At 36.8% G+C, this 22,902-nt stretch overlaps 2 protein-coding genes across 3 annotated transcripts in view; one reads left to right on the forward strand and one right to left on the reverse strand.

Moving 5' to 3' along the window:
* The window catches only part of tesca (tescalcin a), a 21,626-nt gene extending 9,465 nt beyond the window's left edge, over positions 1-12,161 (forward strand). Inside the window, exons 4-8 of the mRNA XM_056457381.1 lie at positions 2,197-2,336; positions 3,911-3,972; positions 6,945-7,052; positions 7,193-7,240; positions 11,188-12,161. Of these exons, the coding sequence (XP_056313356.1) occupies positions 2,197-2,336; positions 3,911-3,972; positions 6,945-7,052; positions 7,193-7,240; positions 11,188-11,271 (442 nt within the window). The 3' untranslated portion in view covers positions 11,272-12,161. The remainder of the gene's footprint in view (positions 1-2,196; positions 2,337-3,910; positions 3,973-6,944; positions 7,053-7,192; positions 7,241-11,187) is intronic.
* Positions 2,088-22,902, reverse strand: part of fbxw8 (F-box and WD repeat domain containing 8) — a 56,617-nt gene continuing 35,802 nt past the window's right edge. The window contains exons 9-12 of one of the 2 annotated variants that reach the window (XM_056457380.1): positions 18,027-18,200; positions 16,445-16,561; positions 14,246-14,423; positions 2,088-2,294 (exon numbers count right to left, since the gene is read on the reverse strand). In XM_056457380.1, coding sequence (XP_056313355.1) covers positions 14,270-14,423; positions 16,445-16,561; positions 18,027-18,200 — 445 coding nt within the window. In that variant the 3' untranslated portion in view covers positions 2,088-2,294; positions 14,246-14,269. Of the gene's footprint in view, positions 2,295-14,015; positions 14,424-16,444; positions 16,562-18,026; positions 18,201-22,902 lie in introns of those variants that run through there. The other variant, XM_056457379.1, reaches the window with a different exon arrangement.

Genomic DNA, 22,902 nt, shown 5'->3' on the forward strand with positions numbered 1-22,902 from the left:
CACACCAACAGTACATATTTTGGATGTCTCTCTTATCTGACTAATTAACTTCAGATTTTGGAGTCTGTCTGAAGCTACGGTCACACTGGGCTTTGTGTGTGCGAAATTCTGTCGTGTGGCGCTGCGAAAAGGGGCGGGATCAAACAAGCTTATTAGACATTTAAAAAAGCGAGCGATTGCTCCATGTTTTACATTTTTGCCCAGAGAGGTCCTGTTTTGATCCTCAATTGCTCTCATGCAGTCAAGTGATCCGATTTAGCAGGTTAGAGTTCACCAAGCTTGAACTTTGCACCGCAGCAACATGCGAAACTCGACGCATGACCCCGCGTTTCCGGTCTGACGCATTCGCGTGCGTATGAATGGAAGTCTATGGGAAGAAAAGTCAAGTGTGACCGCACCTTAATGTTCTGATGAGTTGATTCAGGTGTGTTTGATTAGGGAGAGGTTGAAAATGTGTACTGTTGGTGTGCCTTCAGGAACAGGGTTGGGAAACACTGATCTAAACCACTAAAAACAGACAGTGGGGAATAAAATAAAGTTATGAATAAAATACAGTAAGGCGGCAGGGTTGCGCAGTGGGTAGCACGATCGTCTCACAGCAAGAAGGTCGCTGGTTTGAGCCTCGGCTGGGTCAGTTGGCATTTCATGTTCTCCCCGTGTTGGTGTGGGTTTCCTCCGGGTGATCCGGTTTCTCCCACAGTCCAAAGACATGCGGTACAGGTGAATTAGGTAGGCTAAATTGCTTAATTGTAAAACATTTGTCTTGAATGATGTCATCTAAACTGCTAAATACAGACTGTGGGGAATAAAATAAATGTCATTAAATACAATTAAATTAAATTAAACAAAACTAAATAATAAAATAAATAAAAGATTTGTCTCATTTTATGTCTTCAACTGTCATCTAAACTGCTAAAAACAGACTCTGGGGAATGAAAAATTATACAAAACAAACAATAAATAAATAAATAAATGATTTGTCTCGTTTTTTTGTCTTCAACTGTAATCTAAACTCCATGAAATAGACTGTGGAGAATAAAGTTTAATTAAAAATACAATTAAATTTAATTAAACAAAATAATCAAATAAAAGATTTGTCTTGTTTTTTGTCTTCAACTGTGTCATCTAAACTGCTTTAAATAGACTGTGGAGCATAAATAAAATAAAATTAAATACAATTAATTTAAACAAAACAAAGTAATAAAAGATTTGTCTTCCTTTATGTCTTCATCCCTGTCACCTAACCAGCTAAAACAGACTGTGGGGAATAAAATTAACAAATATTTAATTAAATTAAAACAAAACAAAATAAAATAAAAAATTTATAAAATACAAAAAGATTTGTCTTATTTTACGTCTTCAACTGTGTCATCTCGACCACTGAAAACAGAATAAAATAAATAAAACAATAAAAGAGTTGTCTTGTTTTATGTCTTCAGTCCTCGCTAAAAACAGACTGTGTGGAATAAAACAAAAGATAAAAATAATAACATTTATTAAAATTAAATCAAAAGTAATTAAATTAAACAAATAAAATAAAATAATAAAAGATTTGTCTTGTTTTATGTCTTCAACTACATCTAAACCGCTAAAAACAGATTAAAAAATGAAATAAAATGTTAATAAAATACAAAAAGATTTGTCTTATTTTATGTCTTCAACTGTGTCATCTCGACCACTAAAAATAGAATAAAATAAATAAAATAATAAAAGATTTGTCTTGTTTTATGTCTTCAGTCCTCTCACCTAACTCGCTAAAAACAGACTGTGGGGAATAAAACAAAAGATAAAAATAATAACATTTACTAAAATTAAATCAAAAGTAATTAAATTAAACAAATAAAATAAAATAATAAAAGAGTTGTCTTGTTTTATGTCTTCAACTACATCTAAACCGCTAAAAACAGATTAAAAAATTAAATAAAATGTTAATAAAATACAAAAAGATTTGTCTTATTTTATGTCTTCAACTGTGTCATTGCGACCACTAAAAACAGAATAAAATAAAATTAAATAAAAAAGATTTGTCTGAATTTATGTCTTCAACTCTGTCATCTAAACAGCGAATAAACTGATAAATTAAATTAAAAAACTAAATTAAAAAAAGATTAGCCTGGTTTTAAATAAACACTGAGATGAAAATGTTCTGCTATGGTTATATAAAAGTAAAACTGCCGATATCTGTGTGTTCTCCAGGAATTTGGGTCAGAACGAGAAGGGCTGTTTGCAAGAGATTGGTTTTGAGGAGTTCGTCACGGTCCTGTCCGTCTTCAGACCCCCAAAACCACGGACTGCTGAGGACAAAAACAAAACCATCAAGGAGGAGAAACTTCGCTGTGAGGAAACATCTCAAACTTTCTCCATTGTGCTTTTTTATCTAGCTGATAATATTAGAAGCTCTGCAGATTTTCACTGTGACTAACATGTTGTGACATGATACATATAATCTGAAACATTTAAACAAATGTTAAGGTTTACAACATGAGTCCCTTTTAAAATTTCAGCAATTTCAACATGCTTTGACATGATGGATACAATCTAAACTACCCAAACAAAATTTAAGCTTCACTAAATGTGTCCCTGAATATTTATTCTCCTTTTAGAGACTATTTAAGTTCACTTTCTCAGTATTGTAATACAACAACTATTACGATAAGTCGGGACATTTGTGTGATATGCAATAAAGTGGTGAATATTTGATTTTCTGATTCTCTTTAAGCTTTATTTAGTTGACAAAAGTCGAAGAAAAGATTTTCATAGACCAAATAAATAGTATTTGTAATATGAACTAATAGACCCTTTCCACATTTCCGGGTTTCTCTGTAACGGAAGTCGTCATAGTTGAGAAAACTATGAGCGCAGTGAATGGGAGAATAGGACAAATATATATTTTTTAAATCTTATTTGTTCAAATAATAAAAGAAAATCCCCATGATGATGTTATAAAGACTTTCAGAAAAAGGAAATCTGTGTGAGACAGATGACGGCAGCCAGAGGAGAGAATAACGTTAGATTTACTGTTCTGTCCCAGAAGACGCTGCATTAGAAACGCCTCACACAAGCTGTAATTTGCTTTTTGTAATTTGAAGCGAAGATGATGAACTACATACATAAATACATATGAATGATCATACGCTTTTGAAAAGAATCTAAATATTAAAAACTTTCAAGGATTTGAGATGCTGATGACATTAAACGTGTCGTAACAGGCTTGTGAAAAGGGTCCATTTTGATTTCAATGGCTGCAACAAAATATAAAAAAAAGAGTTGCGACATGTTTAACAACCTTAGTTTTAAATAACAATATTAATATTGCTATTATTGGGGTGGCATGGTGGCTCAGTGGTTAGCACTGTCGCCTCACAGAGAGAAGGTTGCTGACTTTAGTTCTGGCTTGGCCAGTTGGCATTTCTGTGTGGAGTTTGCATGTTCTCCCCGTGTTCGCGTGGGTTTCCTCCAGGTGCTCCGGTTTCCCCCACAGTCCAAAGACATGCGCTATAGGTGAATTGGGTAAGCTAAATTGTCTGTAGTGTATGAGTGTTTGTTGAGCGTGTATAGGTGTTTCCCAGTACTGGGTTGCAGCTGGACGGGTATCCACTGCGTAAAACAGATGCCTGAATAGTTGGTGGTTCATTCCACAGTGGCAACCTCTGAAGTAGAGACTAAGCCGAAGGAAAATGAATGAATGATATTGCTAATATTTTCAGTTTTTAAATAAATATTTTCTTTGTACGTCTGACAATTTAAAAAAAAGATGTTAAAGAGAATCAACAAATCACCCAATTTTATTGCGTTTTACAAATATTGCATTTACACTTTTTCGTAAAATGGGGTATTTCTTAACAATATGGTTTTTTTAATTGTCCACCACAAAACTATTTGACGGAAGGTCATCTTTTCCTCTCTGTAGTTCTGTTCAACATGCATGACACTGACAACGACGGCGTCATCACACTGGACGAATACAGACGCGTAAGAATCATTTAACTTCTTATTTTATAAAACTACAAACATGTTTAAACCAGCCCAATTCTACAGTGAAACCTGACTATTTAAAGAATGGTCCAAAAAGTGGCTAATTCATCCGCTTTAATTAGAAAATGTAGTTTTTTTTATATAATTTTTTTTTTATATTATTATTTTTATTATTATTATTTAAAGATTGTGACAATGGCAGAACAGTGGTATAGGTGTCTCATGTCAAGATATACAATAATATAGCCATCCATTATAAAATCGTCCATCGGCTAGTAATTCAAATTAAAAAATTCAAATAAAAATAATATAAAATAAGATACAGTCTTTCAAGATACATTCTCCAAAAACTCCCATAGAGGATTCCAGATATGCCAGAAATCATCAGATTTCTGATGCAAGTCATAAGTCCATTTTTCCAAGGGTAAGAAAATGGCAACCTGATTTATCCACATATTGACGGAATTGTTAGGACCACAACAAAAGAATACATTTTCTTGCAAGATATGTGCAAAAGTGTAACACAGATTCTAGTCCATGACTAAGGTGTAGAGCAGTTTTACAATTCAGAAGATAAACAGCTGGAGAAAGCGCAAAAGGTTTACCTATAATCTTCTGAACTAATTTGTGGATCTTTCCAGTATGTCTTTATCATGTCACAGTCCCAGAATACATGCATCACAGTACCAACATTGGATTTGCACTTAAAACAACACTGAGAAACACCAGGAAATATCTTATTTAGACGAACTGACATTAAATATTCCAGAACAGACCGAAAGCCATTCTTCTTCACTAATATTTGTTCCACAGTCTTTCTCCTATATAGCTTTCAAGGAGGTAAGGGAAGAACACCCTGAAAATGTACAGTTTTTAAAAGGAGGCGTGCCTCCAAACCCCACCCCTAAACCCAACGGTCATTGGGGATGAGCCGATCTTAGTAAAATGTAAGACTGAGATCATATCCATTCAGATGAATTAGCCACTAAATATACATTTGCTTGGTTTAAACATTATTGGCCTGTCTCCACTGAGTGGTACAGTATGGTACGGGTCACCTTCATCAGGCTTGCATTTCCACTGCCAAAAGGCTACCAATGGTCTTTCTCGCTCGAGGAAATGTCTACAGTAAAGCTGTACGTGCCGTTCATATATCATATAAGAATCACTTCACACAAAACAGAGTCTTTATACACATAAATACTTGAATAAATGTTCATTACTAACTTTTCTATGAACATGATTTGATTTGAACTCCAGATCAATGATAATAGTCTATTGTAACATCTGCAATTATATACAATAAATAAATAAATGCAACATATATGAACACATACAGCCCCTTACAATCTCTGATATGTTATCAATTACAGAAAAACTACACACAGCATACATTTAGGCCTTTTTTGGGTTCAAAAACAACATGCTACATAGCCCACACTCTTATCTTATCTTATCTTATTTTCTAAGCTCTTGTTAGAAAGTAATTCTATCATTCTAAGTTTATAATAGTCCAAAAGGTGATGATAATAGTTAAACATGGCAGTTTGTTCATGTTTTAGGGTGCTGATAGAATCATTTGCTCCTTTGTTTTTTCCAGCTTCTCCTTTGTTTGTTTTTTGCGCTTCTCTCTCGCGTTTGTTCCTATCTGGAATGGTCGGATGTCAGAAGCACTTCAATAATCATGTGCATGTTATCATCATCAGCTCAAGAAGTTCGTTATTTCAAAAATAGATGCGCAGTGATCGCATCCGAGAAAACGAAACCGTTCGCGCTTTAGACGGCCTTGTAAATAACTACGGGGCACAGGGTAGATTCTGCTTCTTGGCTTTGCAGCTGTTCATCAAGTCGACGACAAGGTTTGTTTGAGCTCGGGTCGACCGTGGCTTGTTATTATATGTATATATTATTACGATGTAATGTCTCGGCTGTGTATTTTAACAATGCCGGTTCCTTTGTTTTCATTCTCCTGCTTGTTGCATGAGCAAGTGACGTATCTCTGTAAACCAATAGCGTTCAGCTGCGTGTCTTGCTCCGTCTTTTGATACCCTTTTGTTGTGCTAGGCACTCTTTCGAAAGGGTACCCAAAAATTGTATGGTACGGTTAGCTTTTTGAGACGTTTTGAAAGTGGAAATGGCCATAAAAGTGTACTGAACCGTACCACTCAGTGGAAACGGGCCATATGGGCCAGGTTTACTAACAGGCTGCACCACTTTTGGTGGAACTCTTATATTCGATCTTACTTTTTTTTTGTTGTAAGAAACACAACTGACAGTTTCTCACATACAATCATGAAAAGTTGGGTTTTTTTGAGGTTTAATTTAGGTGTAGTGGAATGTACATTAATAAATCTGTTCAGTGGTCAGTCGTATTTAAGCCTGGCATACATTGTGAAATTTCATCTAAAATGTGGTCGTCTGACAAGTTTTGGAAATCCTAAAAGATTTCTATAATCCTAGGCTAAAATCTGTGGTCTTTGATTACTGGTTTGGCGTGTTTACTGACAGCCAATTAATAATTGTTACAATCAAATTTTCTTGGTGTGGCTCAGATATTGGCACTGTCACAGCAAGAAGGTCGCTGGTTTGAGTCTAATTGGCTGTAGTGTATGTGTGTATATGAGTGTGTATGGATGTTTTCCAGTACTGGGTTGCAGCTGAAAGGGCATCCGCTGTGCAAAACATATGCTGGATAAGTTGGTGGTTCATTCCGCTGTGGCGACCCCTGATGAATAAAGGGACTAAGCCGAAGAAAAATGAATGAATATCCACATTGAAAACATTTTTTAGAGTTAATAAATCGAAATATAAGCCAGAAGACTTTTTAATGTATGGATTACCAAAACAACCTGTTTTTGAATCTGCGCTGCTCTCCCGTGATTGCGTTGTTCATCATGTAAACAAGCGGCTGTATCTGTATTCTGTCATTCACACAATGTCAGGAAATCTGTCCGTGTTTGTGACTGTAGGTGGTGGAGGAGCTTCTGTCCAGCTATGGAACCATAGAAGCAGAAACGGCCAAAGCCATTTCAGACGCTGCAATGCTGGAGGTGGCCAGTGTCACAGTGGGTCGGATGGTATGATCTGTCATGCTTGAATCAAATATACATTCATCTGAGGGCCACTCACATTTAAATACAGTCATTTTATAATGCCAAGTCTTATGGGATTCTGTAATTGATACCTGGTGATCGTGATTGTCTCTTTTTTGCTTTAGGGTCCTGATGAATTTTATGAAGGAATCACGTTTGAACAGTTTATGCAGGTTGGTACTGCATGATAATTGGAGTTATAAGGTGCGTTCGACATGAAGCACAGCTGCAGCCGGTGATCAACGAGATTAGCCGAGCGCAGGCGGGGGCGGAGTTAAAAACGGACAGCTGGACTCTTCGTGGCTCAAAGTTACGGCAGTCATGATGACCAATCACATTGCGTCATCATCATTTATTTATTTATTTTTATTTATAACAACAAAAGATTTAAAAATAAAACAGAATACAGTCTCTACAAACTATAGTTCATTTTTAAACAACAAGGGAATAATGAATTAATTATATTACAAAAGCATGTGAGAAATAAAGGGAAACGAGAGGGGAATAAACATAAAAACAAACAGCACTATTAAATACAAATCAATGAGCACAAATTCTAGGAGTTTAAACATCACTCGTTAGGCTAATACTTATTGTGTGAATATGCTAAAAAGGGGTTTACATTTATAGATATAAACCTGTCCAATATATATTAATGCAAAACTCAAAACAAGCTGTTGATTAAGTCTTAAACAATGATTAAGATTATTTTGGATAATGAAAGATTGAACAAACGGACATTCCTAAAATAAGTGAGCTGCACTTTAAGTAGACGTTTCCCAGAAAGACCAGGTATAAATGGCTAGACAGGAAATAAAATATATATATATTTTAGAATCATATAAATCATTTTATAATTATTTAATAAAATAGTTCTTTAAGTTTTAGGGTGAAAACCTTTAGGGTGTCAGGATCAATGATGATGATTATTTTATTTCAAGTCTGTAGGACTTATTTGAGTTAATATTTAGGTTATTTACTAAAATATATCATTTAAAGCATTGATGGAGCTAAGTGGGAAATAGTCTGTATAAAAAAGGTTGAAAATAAACATGTGCAAACAATCTAGACCATATACCCAGATTATTTAACAAAACATGATTACTGCAGGAAAATATTTGTAGTCTTTTAATAAGCATGATGTGTACAAGATGGTATAAATAGTGAATTGTTTGTTTTGAAATTTGTGAGACAGAAGTGTCCAATAATAAACCCGAGACACACGTGGTTGTTGTCATGTGGTGAACTCGGCTAATCCTGTAATGTCGTTGTCGTCATCAGTGCTTGTGCAGTCACTCTTCAGATGCTGCACGGGCTAGATCAGTCGTCTGATCTCGGAGCACTGTGGTGGTACTTTGATGCCACATGTGACAGTCACGTGGCGTCAGCGCAGCATCAATCCGGACAAAATTTCTAACCAGCATGTACCGTTTTAAGACAGATTTCGATCGATCTGCGCAGCGCTGCATGAAGTCGAACGCACCTTTATACAGAGGGTATGCATGTGATGTCACTGTCAGCTGGAGTGACTGTGGCTCCGCCCTCTGTGTGGCAGTGTTGGTGTGCAGTGTGAAAATTTGTGAAAACTCATCTAAAAATGGCGAAATGGAGTTAGCAGAGTTTTTGTCTCATGATGTCAGCGTATGTGCCGCTTCCTCCTCACCTGTAACATTAATGCATACATACTAGCCAATCAGTCAATATCACTAGCCAATCAGAGTAGACTGCCGGTTAACTAATATTTGCAAATTTGTTTCATAATTCACGTTCATGAGTCATGATTTTGCAAACAAATCTTTGACCAATTCTTAAAGAACTGTTTTGTGACCATGTTTATTTATTATGGTGGCTTGAGAAAGTCAATATACTGTTATACTACATCCACTTACTCTTCTTCCGTCATCATCTTCTTCTTAGACTATTTTAATAACGCATCTCCTCCTAGACCGTTCGTACTACAACCACAAAGCTAACTCCAAACCTACAAACTATACTGAATTAAGTTGCTATATCTTTTCCGACTTACGGTTTTCCAAAAACTGTCCCGGAAGATTCAGAAAAGTCCCATTGACTTAACATTGGACCAAACTTTTTGACCTCATAACATTGCGCGAGACTGTCATACGGGCTCATTTAACTCAGACTACCACTCTGGCAAACACTGATGACCTTTTAACTTACTAGCTACACCCTAGCAATCACTTAAGGCACCCTAGCAACTGTCCCATTCATTTAAAAAAACTGCCATTGACTTTGCATTGGACATACTGATAACATACCAATCTATACTAACAATATACCAATCATACTAACGACATACCAATCCATACTAGAAACATACTAACAAACATACTAATCATACTAGCAACATGCTAATTCATACTAAATCAATTCTAACAATATGCTAGTTTATACTAGAAACATGCTAACATATATGTAGTTATCTATCTCTGCCAACTGTTTCAAACTTCTTAAAAACTGCTTCAGTTATTTAAACTTTAAAGCTATTTCAATAACGAGGCTTTCTTAAGCCACCATAAAGTTTGTCTACGAACTTTACTTTTCTAGTTTATGTATTTTCATAAATCTTAAAGTTTTTGTTATTTTGTGGATAAGTTGCATTATTTTTTACTGGCACAAACACAAGTTCAACAGCCAGGATAGACTGCCATTAACCCCACCGCATCGAGAGGTTTGGGTAAAACAGAGAATGAACATTTTTAACCAGTAAACAATAATCTGTTTAATAACTCGCATTCACAACATTCATGATTTGTGGAAACTTACTTTTGAAAATTGGTAAAGAAATAAATGCTAAATAAATTATGATAATTAATATTTTTTTCCTTCTTTTTTTAGAGTTGTTTTCTTCATTTGTAACTGTGTATTTTGATCTTTTCTGGAAAAAAATTGCATTCATTTTATAGGCACAAATATACTTTATTAGGTACACCTTACTAGTACCGGCTCGGACCTTTTTTTGCCTTCAGAACTGCCTTAATCCTTCTTGGCTTAGATTCAACAAGGTACCTCAGAGATTTTGCCCCATATTGACATGACGGTATCACACAGTTGCTGCAGATTTGTCGGCTGCACATCCATGATGCGAATCTCCCGTTCCACCACATCATAAAGGTGCTCTACTTTGAGATCTGGTGACTGTGGAGGCCATTTGAGTACAGTGAACTCATTGTCATGTTCAAGAAACCAGTCTGAGATGATTCACGCTTTATGACATGGCGTGTTATCCTGCTGGAAGTAGCCATCAGAAGATGGGTACACTGTGGTCATAAAGCGATGGACATGGTCAGCAACCATACTCAGGTAGGCTGTGGAGTTGACATGATGGTCAATTGGTACTAATGGGCCCAAAGTGTGCCAAAATATCCCCCACACCATTACACCACCACCACCAGCCTGAACTGTTGATACAAGGCAGGATGGATCCATGCTTTCATGTTGTTGATGTCAAATTCTGATTGTCGCAGCAGAAATCGAGATTCATCAGACCAGGCAACGTGCGAATTGTAGCCTCAGTTTCCTGTTCTTAGCTGACAGGAGTGGCACCCGGTGTGGTCTTCTGCTGCTGTATTTTCTCTTATTCAGACCATTCTCTGTAAACCCTAGAGATGGTTGTGCGTGAAAATCCCAGTTGATCAGCAGTTTCTGAAATACTAGGACCAGCCCGTCTGGCACCAACAACCATGCCACGTTCAAAGTCACTTAAATCCTCTTCCTTCCCCATTCTGATGCTCAGTTTGAACTGCAGCAGATCATCTTGACCATGTCTTCATGCCTAAATGCATTGAGTTGCTGCCATGTGATTGGCTGATTAGAAACTTGCAATAACGAGTAGTTGGACAGGTGTACCTAATAAAGTGGCCAAAAAAATAAATAAAATCCTGAATCCAAAACATAAAAAGCAGTCTACTCTACTCTACAGGCTTTCATAGAAAACCAAAAAAGTTGGGAAAGATCTAGTTTCTTTTTTTTACGTTTTGTTACAAACAATTAAAACTGCCAATGAACAAAAGCAGTTAATACACAATATATTCATACATATAGCTTCTTTAAAAAAAATAAAGACTCCACACCTCACATCTGAACATCTCTCCCACAGATATTAAAAGACATCGAGATCGAGACCAAGATGAACGTTCACTTTTGGAATCTGGACACCAGAACGATGCATTGTGGGAAATGAAGTGAACTTTCTGCTCTAGAACAGCATTTCTCCCATGGATTCAAGTATTGATTTGACTTTCTCTGACATATCTTCAGTGCTAAACAGTGAGCATGGCATTCACTGGGAAATACAGTTTATAGTCCAGACCTCAGGGACAAATTAAATATACCGTAGAGACTTTATACAGTGTATTTGAAGGAGATTTATATACCCAGATAAGCCTGGTTATTCTTGAACATACTGTCATGAGTATAAAGTATTTTTATCAGGAATTTTATGCAACTTTTTCCTGAGCTTTTATAGAGGAGGAAGTTTTCACAAAGTCAACAATCTGCATTTTTGTTGGTTTAACAAAGCAGTGCTGAAAGACAGACTCCACACCCTGAGTTAATGAATCCACAAATCTTATCTTTCACTTCAGGAAACAACAGCGAGAGTCGGTTTCCTGCTCCTGTCCTCTTATTACAGTAATATCTGATCCTTCTGGCTTCCCTCCATCAAGGTTATTTATTAATATACAGTACTGTATATTACAGGGTGTGGAGTTTAAGCGATGGCGTATATCAAAGTGATAATTTTGTACATTATTGTCATTTGAAATCCTCAAGTGTGACTAAATCTCCTTTAGATTGAAGAGATTAAATGGTAACAGTTTAATGAGCATTGAGTTCTGTTGTGTATTTCTGTCTGAAATGATGAATCTTGTGTATGCTCGGTTATAAAATACCTCCCATTCCATATTTGGTCAAAGGGTCTGTGGTTGAATCTAGATTAGGAAAATGTCCTCATGGAATGAATGTGCATCTTCAGACATTTGGATAATTATGAATGCAGCTTCCACAGGATGAATACTTTTACATTGAAAAATTAATTTCTGTCCATAAGAAATGGTAAATGCTTTAATAATCTACTGTAGCAATGTGATCAAATATATTATTTAGGGTTTATAAATGTTAGGTTTAATTAATTGAGTTGAATAATTTATTATAATTACATTAGGGTTATTTTTGTTAATTGTTTTATCGATTTTGTGTGTGTGTGTGTGTGTGTGGGGGGGGGGGGGGTTGTTTAATTAATTTATTCATTCATTTTGTTGTCGGCTTACTCCCTTTATTAATCAGGGGTCGCCACAGCGGAATGAACCGCCAACTTATCTAGCACATGTTTTTACACAGCGGATGCCATTCCAGCTGTAACACATCTCTGGGAAACATCCGTACACCCTCATTCACACACATACACTACGGACAATTTACTCTATACAATTCACCTGTACCGCATGTCTTTGAACTGTGGGTGAAACCGGAGCACCCAGAGGAAACCCACGCAAATGCGGGGAGAATATGCAAACTCTACACAGAAACGCCAAATGACCCAGCCGAGGCTCGAACCAGCGACCTTCTTGCTGTAAGGCGACAGCACTACCTACTGCGCCACCGCGTCGCCTAATTAATTTATTATTATTGATATTTCTTTTATTTGACATTCATATTTTTACAGCAGTGAATTCTGAAGAATCAAATGACATTCAAGACTGATGTTATGATAGCTGAAATACTAAATTTAGTTTATTAACTTATTTAAATTATTTAATTTTTTATTAAATAAAGGGGTAGATTTTTTTCTCTCTAATTAATTTAATTTATTATTCATATTTTATTTAATTTGATATTTTTAGTTTTGCAACAATCACTGCTGAAGAATCGTGTGAAAAAGTTATGGATTTTTAAAATTATTATATTTAAAAGGTATGAATTATTTTATTAAGATTATTTTATTATCGTATTTTATATTAATTCTATATTTTACACTGATGATTTCTGAAGACTGATGTGATTTCGAACACTGTAACCGAAGTTATAGATGTAAAAAATATTAAATACGATATTAAAATACTAAATGATCAAATAATTAATTTGAATAAAATAATTAATACTGAGGTTTTTAAATAACAAAAATAAGTTAAAACATTTTAAGTTGAAATTAAGATGTAATATTATTTCACAATCATCAAATAAATGCTGCCTTGGTGAACAAGACACCTTAAAAAATCAACAACAACATAATATTATTAATATTTACAATTTTTAAATTTGACTGCAAATAACATGAAACCACCAAAACATCCTTTTGCATCATTTGTATTTTATCATTTTAATGGTGATCAAATATTACTGTACCCTAAATATTACTGTACCCTGAAATATTACTGTACCCTGAAATATTACTGTACCCTGAAATATTACTGTACCCTAAATATTACTGTACCCTAAATATTACTGTACCCTAAAATGTACAAGCACAGAAGATGATTTCATTATTTATATTTATTTGATTTGATACTATTTATATTTTTAACAGCAATGATTTCTGATGAATCTTTGACATTGAAGAATGAAGTTAAGGCTACAGAAAATTAACATCGATTTTATTGATTTATGACTATATTAGGGTTAATTTGTTTTATTTGGGAAAGTTTTTTCCTCTCTTAACTTTTTCATTATTTTATTTTATATTATATTTGTACAGCAATAATTTCTGAAGAATGGTGTGTAACTGAAGACAACCTATTGTATTTTAAAATATTTTTAGGTTTAAATAAATTCTAATATTATTTCAGTCATTAAATAAATGCTGCCTTGGTGAACATAATACCCTTATTTCAGAAACATAATAATAATAATTATTATTATTAAATAATAATATCTTAAATCTTGTATTTAGTCTATTGAATTATTGACAGCAAATAAACCAACAAAACCTCATTTTGCATTATTTGTATTTCTTCTCATCTTAAATGGAGATCTGATATTACTGTACACTAAAATGTACAAGCACAGATATAATATAGTACAATATATTAAAAACTAAATGTAGAAGCAGAATCATGTGTTTGAAATGGAATGTTAACACACGTACGTCTATATCTAAGCTGGCTATAAAACACATAATAATATTGTTAAAACTCCAGATCATCCTTAAGTAGCAATACCAGTCATCCAAGGGCCCCCGGAGTCTAAGGGCCGCTCAGTGTGTCGTAAGGCATGGATAGGCCAATGTTATAGTTGTAGCCGGAGGACTCTGTGTAGTTGGACCTGCAGATGGGCAGAACGTGATCCTGACTGGACGAGTCCATGGAGAAATCATAATGACAGATCAGTCCACGGTATCTGCAGAGTAAAAATGACACATTTGACCTCACAATCAACAGTCAAGATGCATGTTTATGTGGTGTCAAGGCTTTGCTATCAAAAAATGCTATAATGGAAGGGTTAAAAGCATCCAATGATGATGGAGAAATCCTGATGTTCAGAGGGAGACTTTAAGTGGCTATTTGAATGCATTAAATAATGTTTACTATTGAGATATTGTTGTAAAGTGTTAACTGTTGTACTCTGTCATCCATTTGCAATGTCATTAGTTTACATGATTTATTTACTCTGAACATGTATATGAGCATTTCCAGCGTTATGGATGTGACATTTGCAGTAAAAACTCAGAACATAAATTCACATAGAAAATATCTGTTAACATTATATTGAAACATCTGTTTATATTTTCCTAAACAACTCACCACGGAGTTAAGGGACCAGAAAAATATCAATCTGTAAACATGTTTTGTACTTTAAATGAGGAAAATAAACATGCGTTATGGATGTGACCAAAAAAGTCTGTGAGTTTGCAGTCTACAACATACTTTGTAGAAATTCTGTGAATAAACTGCACAACCCAAAGGAAACAATGCTAATCTAAAGGATTAAATAGGTCTCTCTACTGAACATGAATGATTGACTTTATTTTATTTTACATTTTTGCATTTATGAGGGAAAAGTGTTGTTATGGATGTGACAGCTCTCCGTTCTGGATGTGACGGATGTGAAATTGCCACTTGTGTTACTTTGATAAATCAAATATAATTGCTGGAAAACACTGACAGAGACATTTTTGAGTATTTCTAAAATACTATAAAATACAAGCCTCCACAAAAAACATAGAAATGGTTTTCATAATTTGGTGAAAACGCAATTTTTTTCATGGCAAGGTTGACATTTGCATGGAATTGCTTATATACAATAAAGCGATACACAAATAATTTGTTTCTTAAAGTAGCCTATTCTGCAGCTTAGGTCAATATTGTGATAATATCATGACAAACCTTCAGTAATAAAAGAAAATATGATCCCAGTGTTTCCTCTAGAATTTTTTCCAGCTGTTATACACAGATCTACTAACTACATGTGGCGTTATTTCCATGACAAATGTCATGAGCGCAGAATTAAGTTGCAACCGCATTCATGAAATAGCCTACGAGCATGTCAATCTCTGTGCTCGAGCACAAAACTGCTCGTTCCCTCAAATATAGCTGCTCAAGTGCAGATTTTCTTGTGCGCTCTCAAATAAACACTGCTGAAGTGTGATTTAGCGTATTTGTGTAACGAGTATGTCTCCAACATTTATTAGATTTGCTAGGAATATTTGTGAATGTCTCTAACAGACCTACAGAGCGGCATTAATGCGTCCTGAAGTAAAGTGAAACGGCTATAAACTCCAGCAATATCAAGTCATTGTATGCAGAACCCTAGACCTTTAACTATAACTAAAATATAATTATGGAAGCTGTTCATCATAACTGAAAGCTACGTCGTGTTTGCTGGCCTCACGCATCATGCACCTGTCAGTCAGTCAGTCAGTCAGGACGTCACCTTAAAGCAGGGGTCACCAAACTTGTTCCTGGAGGGCCGGTGTCCTGCAGATTTTAGCTTAAACTCTAATCAAACACACCTGAACTAGCTAATCAAGGTCTTACTAGGTATACTTAAAACACCCAGGCAGGTGTTTTGAGGCAAGTTGGAGCTAAACCCTGGAGGGACACCGGCCCTCCACGACCGAGATTGGTGACCCCTGCCTTAAAGGGTTAAACAAAAAATGCACAGCACTACTATTACAGAAAAGTTTGCGCTGTTATAATTCACTTCCCTTTTACTACATTTTTGGTGCGATTATAACCCACTATTTAAAAAAAACGACCAAATGTTTTGAATGAGAAGCTGTAATGTAGCCGTGTCGGGATGAATTTTGGTGTGGCACTCCGCCACGGACGAATGAATGTAGCGGAAACCATGTGATCCTGTCATAAACCTACTGGAAATACAGCAACACAGACCACAGTAGTGTGTGTGTGTGTGTGTACCTGCGGTGAGCGGTGAGGTCATCATCTGTAATGCAGGCCCCGCGGGGACTCTTCTCATCAGGGATGTTGGCCGTCACCAGAGTGCTGCTGCTGAACCGAATGTGCTGAACCGGGTGTCTGTTCACACACACACACACACACACACACACACACACACACACACACACACACACACACACACACACATAACAATCATGGGTCATCAGTGCTTTAAAAAAAACTATATAACATCAGGACGAAATCAACATTAAAGGCCCTGGTATACTCTAAATGAAATCAAAGATGAATTGAAATGATATAATTTGGAAGAAAATACAGCCAAAACTAGGGATGGATTCCATTCAGAAGGGCTCATCCCTATGCCCTAATTCCTTCCCGAAGTGTCCATCAGTTGTATTTTTTAAATATTTAATTGCGAAGGGCCTTTGTTTTTGAATTACACTTAAATATGGCCGCCATAATTCGTTTACTCCAAACTACCCTTCAGAGGGAACGATATATCTCATTTGGAACGCACCATAAGTTCGTTTTGAGTTTGTTTCGGCAGTTCAAAACAGCTCACCAAAACAAACTTTTTTAGAGAGAGTTCATTTTAGCTCCTAAAGTCCTTTGAGCTACCATTGGTCCAAAAGGATTACGCATTTGGTGGGTGTATCCTGGAACTCCGCCTTCTTTGATGATCTCATATCCATGAGGGTCAGACAGAAGAACAACATCCAACACATCAAAAACAAAGTTAGCGATGTGAATACACTGAAAGGTCGAGTAGCAAAGCTGGTACAGATATATCCGCACCTTTACCAATGCTCGTGGACAGATTTAAAAGAATCGGAGGGGGTCACACACTGGACATCCACTGAAAAGAGCCACCGCATCACCTCATGTCTTTGGACACTTTTCCATTTGATACATTTAAACTGCAAATACAAGCCCAAATCAGAAAAAGTTGGGAGAGTTCCTGCTTGGAAGCCCTATGTTAACAGTGTCCAGAAGCGCCGTCAACTTCTCTGGGCTCAGAGGCATCTGAGATGGACACAAAGTGGAAATGTGTACTGTGGTCAGATGAATCAGTATTTCAGGTGTGCTCTGGACGAAAGAAGAAAAGGATCATCCAGACTATTACCAGCAACAAGTCCAAAAGTTAGAGTCTATCATGGAATGGGGTTGTGTCAGTGGCCTTGGCAAAGGTAACTTGCACTTCTGTGATGGCACCATTGATTCCGAAAACTACATAGAGATTTTATAGAGATTACATAGAGACAACGCAAAATCACATCCTTCACACATTACAAAGTCCTGGCTGCTGAGGAAGAGGATACAGGTACTTGACTGGCCTTCCTGCAGTCCCGACCTGTCTCCAATAGAGAATGTGTGGCGAGTTTTGAAGCGCAAAATATGCCCCACCCCTGTCTTTATGTTTTCTGTGCATTTCAAAGCACCTCAAAATATCTTTACGTCTCTAAATTCTGACATTAAATAATAATAATAATAATAATAATAATAATAATAATAAAATTTGTTTATTTTATAATTTTTTATTCATTAAAGATTAATAAAAAATAAAGTGAACAAACACTCTCACCTGTTGTGCATTTCCCAGAGTTTGGCTCCTATCCTCATTTCCCACACAATGACCAATCCCTCGCCTCCGCCACTTACAATCCTCCAATCATCTGCCTGGACTGCTGTGACGCCCATGTGATGAGCATATAATGAGAGCACCGACGAGCCAGTCCGCAAGTCAAACACTCTCACTCTGGAAAACAACAAACAAAATCACGATCAATGGCTTGGTGCAATTATTAAACCACAAAGCATGTGATTTAAATAAAGATGAAGTAAAGCACTGTGTTCTTTAACACTTGTACAAGCTTACATAAAAGCCACACTTTTATATAATAACAAAAGCACAGCAAATTTTGAATGCTTTTCAAAAGCACATTGTGAAATACGAGCCCAATTTCTATCAGAGAAAAAAATTGCAAACATTTTTACGCATAATAATAAAGAAATTTAGCAATATTAAATATTCAATATTCAAAAATATTCAATCTTTTAATTTTGCGAATGGGTTAGTCTTACAACGGATTTATGCGCTTTTGCAAGCTTCAAAACAAAAAAGCTACTATCCAACACCATTATGCAGCATGGAAGAGCCAGGATCAAATTTACGCATCAGAATTCCTCTGGCCGCCCTGTTAGCGTCGCTCTAGTCGGCCTGCTGTTGGTAGCCTGACGATCTAACATGTTTTCTAATGAAATAAACCAATTAAAAGCTGTTTGTGTAGTAAGGCTTATGTTTTTTGTGCTAGACTAATTTCAACATGTTGTTTATAGAAGACGTTTAACCAGCCTTCACGTTAATTTGTGCGCATCCTACAACACAAACTAGGATATCTCCATAGCAATAATCAACCCCTGCTTTCATTTTGCTTGAGAAATAATGTGGTCGTAACTAAAGTTTATTGGACTGTATTGGCTGAAATCTTCTCAAGCAGTGGATTGTACAGTGTTTCTCAACCACATTCCTAGATGACGACAAACACTGCATGTTTTGGATGTCTCTTTTGTCTGTCACACCCATTACAGGTCTTTTAGTCTCTGCTAATGAGCTGATGATCTGAATCAGGTGTGTGGTTAAGAAGACAAGGAAATTAGCAGAGCTGGTGGTCCTCCAGGAACGTGGTTGAGAAACACTGGACTAGTACGTTCCAATATGTTGCCGCCGAACCATGTCATAGCTCAGGGGTTCTCAAACTCAATCCTGGAGGTCCAGTGTCCTGCAGATTTTAGCTCCAACTTGCCTTGACACACCTGCAATGATGTTTCTAGTAAGCCTAGTAAGAGCTTGATTAGCTAGCCCATGTGTGTCTGATTGGGGAGCTAAAATCTGCAGGACACCGGCCCTCCAGGACCGAGATTGAGAACACCTGTCATAGCTTATTACCATAAACCTCCCATTGAAAGTAAATGACTTCTGTTTACCTTGACACTCTCGCTGGTGGTGTTGTATTTGCATGGCAAGTTTCATTTTTGGGTGAACTATTCTTTTAACCTTACCTGACAAACTCATCCCTGAACAAAATGACCTGTAGTTAGTTGTGTTATGCGTTAGTCGCATCTTGGCCAGCATACACTGCAGAGTGGACCACACTTTAGTCCAAAGTCTAACTAAACAAGACTAATGTGTTGGAGAAATTGCAATAGTCTTTGCAAATACAACCCCACATCAAAAAAAGTTGGGACACTTCCTACTTGGAAGCTCTATGTTAACTGCGTCCACAAGCGCCGTCTACTTCTCTGGGCTTGGAGGCATCTGGGATGGACCATCACACAGTGGAAACGTGTACTGTGGTCAGATGAAGCAGTATATTTTGGGAGAAATGAACGCTGTGTGCTCCAGACCAAAGAAGAGAAGCCTTATCCAAACTATTACCAGCAACAAGTCCAAAATTTGGACTCTCAACACTTTCTCCGTGGCGCTTTCAATCCCATAATGCATTGTGTGGATGTTTTATACTCAACTTCTATACGAATGTACTGAAAACGCTTGCTGCACTGCACTCCCATCATGCCAGTGGAAACACACTATTAGTTCAATTTTTGGGGTAAATATTTATTTATCCTGCCTGCCTCATCCCTAAACCGGAAACAAAATGACCCGTAGTTAGTTGTGTTATGTTTTAGTCGCATCTTGGCAAGAATAAACTGCAAAGCGGACCCCACTTTAGTCCAAAGTCTGGCTACACAAGACTAACGTGTTAGAGAAATAGCGCTAATCTTTGCAAATACAACCCCATATCAGAAAAAGTTGGGACAGTTGTGACACTTCTTACCTGGAAGCCCTATGTTAACAGTGTCCAGAAGTGCCGTCGACTTCTCTGGACTTGGAGGCATCAGAGATAAACCATCACATAGTGGAAATGTGTACTGTGGTCAGATGAAGCAGTATTTTTTGGGAGAAATGAACACTGTGTGCTCCAGACCAAATAAGAAAAGGATCATGCTGACTATTACCAGCAACAAGTCTAAAATTTGGACTCTTAACACTTTCTTCGTGGTGCTTTCAATTCCATAATGCATTGTGTGGGTGTTTTGAACTTAACTTCTATATGAATGAACTGAAAACACTTGTTGCACTGCACTCCCAACATGCCAGTGGAAACACGCTATTAGTTTGATTTTTGGGTGAACTATTCATTTACCCTGCCTGCCTCATCCCTAAACCGGAAACAAAATGACCTGTAGTTAGTTGTGTTAAGCGTTAGTCGCATCTTGGCCAGATTAAACAGGGCTGGACCATACTTTGGTCCGAAGTCAGGCTACACAAGACTAATGTGTTGGAGAAATTGCGATAATCTTTGCAAATACAACAAGTTGGGACACTTCCTACTTGGAAGCCCTATGTTAACAGTGTCCAGAAGCGCTGTCGACTTCTCTGGGCTCGAAGGCATCTGGGATGGAATATTACACAGTGGAAACATGTACTGTAGTCAGATGAATCAGTATTTTTTAGGAGAAATGAACGCTGTGTGCTCCAGACCAAAGAAGAAAAATATCATCCAGTGGTTACCAACAAAAACTGAAAACACTTGCTGCACTGCACCCCCATCATGCCAGTGGAAACGCACTATTAGTTCAATTTTTGGGGAAACTATTCATTTATCCTGCCTGCCTCATCCCTAAACTGGAAACGAAATGACCTGCAGTTAGTTGTGTTATGTGTTAGTTGTATCTTGGCCAGAATAAACTGCAAAGTGGACCACACTTAAGCCCGAAGTCTACACAAGACTAATGTGTTGGAGAAATTGCGATATGACAGCTCTGAGACGACATTAGTAGCTGCTGGTATAAAGAGATTACTTTTACAGGCCCAAAGGACTTCAATTCCATCTGTCCGCTTTAATGGTACCGAAGGCAGCCAAAGGATGACTCTATGCTGGCGCGTTCCAAAAGATAATCGACAAAATTAAATTTTGCTTGGACCAAAAAAAGAAAAACAACTCTTGGAGGACAAAAGGTATTAGGCACAATGAATCGTTAATGCACAGCCAAGCAGGATTTAATGCTGTGAGTAATTATGTGGATGTGCCCATCTATTGTCCTGTTTTAATTTCATCCCGGCATTTAGTCTTGTAAGAGGCTGTAATATATTTACTGGCAGGTTGCAGTGGTCATAAATCTAATGCTAAAACAAGATCTAGTTGCTCGGAGCTGTCAGCGGACAGGCTTCCTTCAATTCATCAACTAATATTGTTCGCAAGGCATTCCCAGAGCTGCCAACTTTAAGCAAAAAAAAAAAACACAGGGCCATGAGAAACACATGCACATCATCATCATCATCATCACAACAAACGTAAACCATATTTATTAGCAGAGAAACAAAAACTACAGCTTTACTAGTAACATAGAGAGCATTAATTATTCATCTATTAATTTGTCTCTGATTATCAGAGGACGCCACAGTGGAATGAACCACCAACTATTCTGGTATACACAGCGGATGTCATTCCAGCTGCACCCCCTTACTGGGAAACACCCATACATTTACACATACATTTACACACATTCATACACTAAGGCCAATTTAGTTTCTTCAATTCACCTATAGTGCATGTCTTTGGACTGTGGGGGAAACCAAAACACCTGGAGAAATCCCACATCAACACAGGGGAAAACTTTACAAAGAAATGCCAACTGGTCCAGCCAGGACTTAAACCAGTGATCTTCTTGCTGTGAGGCGACAGCGCTAACCACTGAGCCACCGTGCCGCCCAAACATTAATTAAATAGAAAGAATAAATGAAATCAAAGTTAAAGGGATAGTTCACCCAAAAACGAAAATTCTGTCATCATTTACTCACTCTTGTTGAGAAACAGCCGTTGACTTCCATTGTATTTTTGTTTTTTCGTTCCTACTATGGATGTCACTAGCTATGTTTCCATCCAAAGAAGCAAATTAAATGTATGCGCAAAACTGGAATACTGCATAAAAGATGTGTAAATAAAGCACCGTTTCCATCCAACGAGTCAAAGAGAACAAAATCGTCACTTCCTGATTAACTTTAAAACTAAAAATGAAATTTGCTGTGGTAGCAGAAGCTGCGTGAATCTTTTCTTTATTTATTAAATACTTATGGAATAAAATCGCTGTCATAAATATTTTGTGCGTAAATAAAATTCACGCATCTGTAACTATAAAAACGTACTCGTAATTTTACGAGGGTACAATTACAAGATCTGCGATTAGAACAGACACAGATACGACATTGTCTGTTTGTATAAGACTGATTAATTTACGATGGGTGTACTTTACAAACACGAAATACAGTCATGTTATGGTTAAACACCGTTAAGTGATTCACTGAGAAACTCTGCGCTCGCTGCCTGTAACGTTAATTTACATTATGCTGGCTCGCTATCCTCGGCCCGTTCTTCATTTTGATTCTGTAAAATGTC

This window comes from Danio aesculapii, chromosome 5 (assembly GCF_903798145.1).
Source record: "Danio aesculapii chromosome 5, fDanAes4.1, whole genome shotgun sequence".
In the NCBI taxonomy this organism is placed as follows: Eukaryota; Metazoa; Chordata; class Actinopteri; order Cypriniformes; family Danionidae; genus Danio; species Danio aesculapii.